The sequence below is a fragment of the Lactuca virosa genome, chromosome 1 (genome assembly GCF_052849685.1).
Source record: "Lactuca virosa cultivar CGN04683 chromosome 1, Lactuca_virosa_CGN04683_v6, whole genome shotgun sequence".
Taxonomy (NCBI): Eukaryota; Viridiplantae; Streptophyta; class Magnoliopsida; order Asterales; family Asteraceae; genus Lactuca; species Lactuca virosa.
In genome coordinates this window covers 323,166,987-323,172,401 of record NC_136426.1, presented here as the reverse complement: position 1 = coordinate 323,172,401, position 5,415 = coordinate 323,166,987, and the positions used below count along the sequence as shown (strand labels likewise).

The window sequence follows — 5,415 nt, the reverse complement described above, 5'->3', positions numbered from 1 at the left end:
GAGAAATCATATTGTTTAATTAATATTAGTCAATAATTAATTAAGAATTAAGTTTGTGGCTAAAAGAGATTAATTAAACTTATGGGACTGGAATTGTAATTATATGATAATTGCAATTGGGCTATGGATCACCTTGGAATATAGGTTGGACAAAATCTATGGGAAGCCCATATGATTTTTGTCCAAGGCATGTTCCAGAAGGGGTCCATGGGTTGCTTAGGGCCTAAGCAGTCAAATTAGGGTTTCCTTGTTAGATAACCCTAATTGCCTACCTATTTAAAGGCCCCTTGAGACCCAAAAACGGGGCTAACCTTTTCAAGAGGGTTTCTAGACGTTTTTGAGTGCCTCTCCTCTTCTCCTTCTTCATCCTCTTGCTCTTGGTGTTTGTGAGCCATTAGAGGAGTGACATTTGTGACTCTAAGCTTATCAGAAGCCAATTACTACAAGGAATAGATTGTTATTGCTATATAACAATCAAGGTAAGATCTAAACCCTATTCTTATGTTAATATTGATTATCACATGCTAGATCTAGGGTTTATGGCTTTGGATGATTATTGCATGTTCATTAGACAAACTAGATCCAAAGCTTTAGGGTTTGCATGTACACCATATGAATGTTGTAGTGCTCATAACCCATCAACTCCATTGAAATCATGCCATTAAAAACATCAATTTTCGATTTTGCAGTTTTCATAAAAGGCATTCCCAAAATAATAGAGTTCGCATCTGAAGTGTCCAAGTTTCCTATGTCCAATATATAAAAATCAGCGGGAAAAATAAGCTCACCCACTTGGACAAGAACATCCTCAAGCACACCTTTGTGTGTACTGTTGAATGATCCGCCAACTGGATGATGGTGCCGGTCTTTTGCAAAGATCCCAATTTTAATTTTTCAAAAATAGAATAGGGAAGGACATTAACTGAAGCTCCTAAATTAAGCATGGCTTTTGGAAAATTAAGTTTCCCCAATTTACAAGGAACTGAGAAAATCCCCGGATCCTTGCACTTTGGAGGCAAACCTTTTTGTAAAATAGAAGAGATATTTTCACCAGCTTTTATAATCTCATTAAATTTCATTTTTTTCTTTGAGTTGCATAAATTTTTAAGAAACTTAACGTAGTGAGGGATACGTTGGATAATATCTAAAAGTGGGATATTTACCTCAACCTTGCGAAGAATTTCCATAATATCTTCATCATCTCTTTCGCGCTTCGTACTCTTCAGTCTTGATGGGAATGGAGGTAATGGCTTGTACTCTTTCAGAATTGGCTTGGGTAGTGTTGGAGTTTCTTTTTCTTCCAGTTTTTCAGATTCTTCTTCAACCAACACCTCTTCAAACTCTTCAGCTTCAGCTTCATTTTCTATCCCTTCCACATCTCCTTCTTCTATCAGAACCTCTTTAAACCCTTCTTCATCTTTGTTTTCTAGTTCAGATGAGCTTGGGCCTTCATATGTCTTTCTGTTTCTCAAGGAAATAACAATCACATTGTGCTTTGGATTGTTTTCTGTATGCCCTGGTAACTTTCCTTGAGACTCCAGACGACCCACATAAGTGGCAAGTTGAGACACCTGTTGCTCCAGATTCTTGATACTAGCTCTGGTTTCTGTCTGGAATGCTTGGGTGCTCATGGCAAGACTCTTCACTATATCTTCTAAGGCTATGCTGGAACTATTGGGTTGCTGTTGTGTGTTCTGATTATGGTAATTCGAATTCTGGAAGTTGGGCTGAAAATGAGAATTCTGCTGATTCTGGAAATTTTGCTGAAAACCCGGCTGTTGAAAATTTCGTTGCTGCTGAAATCCGGGTGGAGGCTGAAATTGTTGTTTCTGCTGATAATTATTCTGAAAGTTCTGTTGGTAGCCCCTGACAACTTTGACTGCAATTGTATCCTCTTGCAATATTGGGCACATATCTGTAGGGTGCCTAGTTTTGCAGCAGATCCCGCAAGCTTTGACTTTTGACTCGATACCTTGTTCTTTTGTTAGCAGGAGGACAGCCTTAGTCAATTCTAAAATCTGATATTCCAGGTGGGAATTACTTATTTTTTTGACTCCTCTTGGCTGGTCCGGGTACCACTCTTCTTCAGTTGCTGAATGCTTAGATTCTTTTTCCAGCTTTTCAATTAGCTCTCTGATTTCAGTTGGGGTCATGTCTGAAAGTGACCCTCCACTTGATGCATTTATAAGTTGCCTCTCCATGGGTATCAAGCCTTCGTAGAAACACTGGTACAACTGATAATCACTAATGCCATGTTGAGGGCATCGGACCAGCAGCTTCTTGAACCGCTCCCAATAACTGTGGAGAGCCTCTCTTTTGCCTTGCTTTATACCAAGAATCTCTCTGCGCAGGTTTGACACTTTCTCCTCAGGAAAATATTTCTCTAGAAAAGGTTTGGCGAGTTCATTCCAGCTTGTTATTGAACCAGACGTGAGGTCATATAACCACTCTTTTGCTGCATCTTGAACCGAAAAGGGAAATGCCCTTAGTTTGATTTGGTCTTCAGTAACTGCATGCGGCTTCATTCCAGAACATACCACATGAAATTCCTTGAGGAATTTATGTGGGTCTTCGTTTTCTAGACCACGGAAAGTGGGAAGAAGATGAATCAGCCCAGATTTAAGTTCGAAATTTTGGGCTTCTGGAAACGTAATGCAAAGGGGCTGTTGGTTGACCTCTTGAGTGGCCCACTCTCTAAGGGTCTTTTCTGCTTCGTCTCCACTCATAGTTAAGTCTTCAGATTCGGATTCTGAAGAATCTGTGGTTTCAGTTTTAACGGAAGAGGGTGGGGAGTAAGTTTTATATGGGCTGTTTTGAGGAGAAGATGGGGGTACTTTTGGAAAAAACGGATCTGATTCGTTCCACAAGGGTGTGCCTAGTGGTGTGGAGGTTTCAGGGGGTATGGAGGATGATGAACTAAAAAGACCAGCTGATTGTTTCTTTCTTGCTTCCTCTTTCTTCAGTCTCCTTGCAGTTCGCTCGATTTCTGGATCAAAAACTAAAGGTGTACCTGAACGAAAAATCCTTGGCATAAAACTATTAGAAAGCACCGTGTCCCCAGCAACAACGCCAATTTGTTAACACGCTGTCGCACGCGTATTAAACAAGTAAATTATCACTGCTGGTTGCACTGAAAAGATAGCACAGGGAAGCAGGGTCGAATCCTCAGGGACACATCCTAAAAGTCAATGCCTTTTTGCATCAAGCACATCTAGTCAAGAAACAGAATATAAAAAGGGGGGGGGGTTTGATTAAAACTAATAACTAGAAATGCAGTGATAATAAAGTAAACGAAAATCAATAATAAAAATGGTTTCAGCTCTGCTGTGACTTTCCTAATCATGCAACTAATCCAGATCTGATTATTTGAGATGCGTTCTATCTAAGCTGGTACTGAGAAAAACTAACAAGCTCTAGTAATTTCTCTTTTACCTTATTTAGTTAACCAAAACAAGCTCTTCAATTAACCCTAACTTTTTACTGTCTAATCAAACAAGCTATTAATTAAGATTACAAAAGTTGCATTAAGTTCTTTGTAAAATTCCCAGCAATACCCAATACTTCTCACAAGCTCGGAAGCGTAAAGGTATGATTTTTACAGTTTATAATAAAGTCAAATCCCAAACACGGAACCGATTTATTACTTGTTACTTATTACCAATTAATTAGAACAATTACGGATTCTACTAACTGATTAACTGGAATGATAAAACCCTAGCTAGGTGATCAGACTAACAAGAATCAAAATCAAACATTCATTAAGAACAAAACTGAAGAATCTAGATAGAAACACAAATCAAAAACCAGATCTAATGATCAATCACATGAAAAGTACTTGTCTTTGCAAAACTGAAAACTAGGGTTTAGCCAGACATGGCTAAAATCTGATCTAAAACAATAAAACGAAACATTAAACTACTAAATCTTACTAAACTAAACGTAGGAGATGATCCAAAGTCTTCAGATCTTCAGAAATCGCTAAAATCGGAGAAGAAACGCCTCCAAAATCGTATTTTCGTCATCTGGAACCTCTGGAATCACCAACTTGGGTTACAGGGATGCTATCAGGGTCTATTTATACGTCCAGTAGCAAAAACGACGCACCTGCGATCGCATGTATCAAAGCTGCGATCGCAGGTTTTGAAGAAAACGTGTCTCGTGCCTTTTTAATGAAGTAGGATGCTATTTTGACACTTTTTGGCCAACCTGCGATCGCATGTACACAACCTGCGATCGCAGGTATTGAGTTTTCACTTCCGGATGAATTTACCTCGAAGACAAGTTGCGACCTAACCTATGATCGCAAAAGGCATACCTGCGATGGCATGAAGGCAACCTGTGATTGCAGGTTGTGTCTAAGACATCCGAAATTTCGTCTACTTTTTAGATCATTTTGAATTGCGTCAATCAGAGTTACGGTTCTCGAGATATGGTCAAAATACTGACAGGGGGTCAAAGATGCCAGCAACATCCTTTAACTTTAGATTGTAGATTCTTTCTTTGTGTGATCAATTCGATCGAATGTTTCTTGACCAAATCATCTTCCAAACATTCCTCAACATACTCCATAAGTCCCAAGCTCCATTTTAAGCTCCAAAAACGCATCCAACTGCTCCCAAAGCACTGCTCCACTCGAACTATCTGAAATTGACATAAAAACATGAGCAGTACGAGAATTCTAACGAAAGACATGAGCTGAACATTATTTATCTAAATGACATGAAAATGTACAAAATATGATGCTAAAATGATGATAAAAACTACCCTATAAGATGCATAAAATGGCATCTAACAATCACATAACTATCCACAACCAAACAAACCGATCTAGCAGATCATATAGCATAGCAACATTCTAACCAGGATACCGACCTAACCGGTCACTAGCATAGCATCAACCTATATACCAGGATATCGACCTAAAACAGGTCACTAACATAATACCACCCTAATTACTCGGATATAGATCTAACAAATCAAAAACATATCAAACAGTTACCCGGATTCTAATCCGATAAAGGGCCGGCCTTGGTGCCTTAGACCCTGTCGATATAGTGAGGATAACTGACCTTGCACTTGTCGAGCTGGAGAGATAGAATCAAAACCCTCGATCACCGCCACGAACACCACCACCTATCACTCCAAAGAAACCACAACTATCAGAACCCAAATTACCAACATACCCCTGGAAATCAACAGGTCAACTCTTGGTCAAAGTCTCAGTCCTGGTCAAAGTCAACCTTCCTGGTTGATCCTACTCGCCGAGTCAACCTATCGACTCGTCGAGTTTATGAACTCAGAAACCCACCATACACGACCCGACTCGCCGAGTTCCTGACAGACTCCCCGAGTCACTACGCGACTCAGTGCCTGAAACCTCAGACCCACTCGCCGAGTCATCTCCCAGACTCACCG

At 39.8% G+C, this 5,415-nt stretch overlaps 1 protein-coding gene across 1 annotated transcript; it reads right to left on the bottom strand.

The window, feature by feature from the left end:
- Nucleotides 1-746: 746 nt before the first annotated feature.
- On the bottom strand, nucleotides 747-3,032 carry LOC145131263 (uncharacterized). The gene has a single exon (XM_079065981.1). It carries the CDS (start codon nucleotides 3,030-3,032, stop codon nucleotides 747-749), a length of 2,286 nt encoding a protein of 761 aa, XP_078922107.1.
- Nucleotides 3,033-5,415: the final 2,383 nt, after the last annotated feature.

Coding starts and splice junctions, on each gene's coding strand:
- LOC145131263 (XM_079065981.1), bottom strand. CDS start 3,032: ATGCCAAGGATTTTTCGTTCAGGTACACCTTTAGTTTTTGATCCAGAA.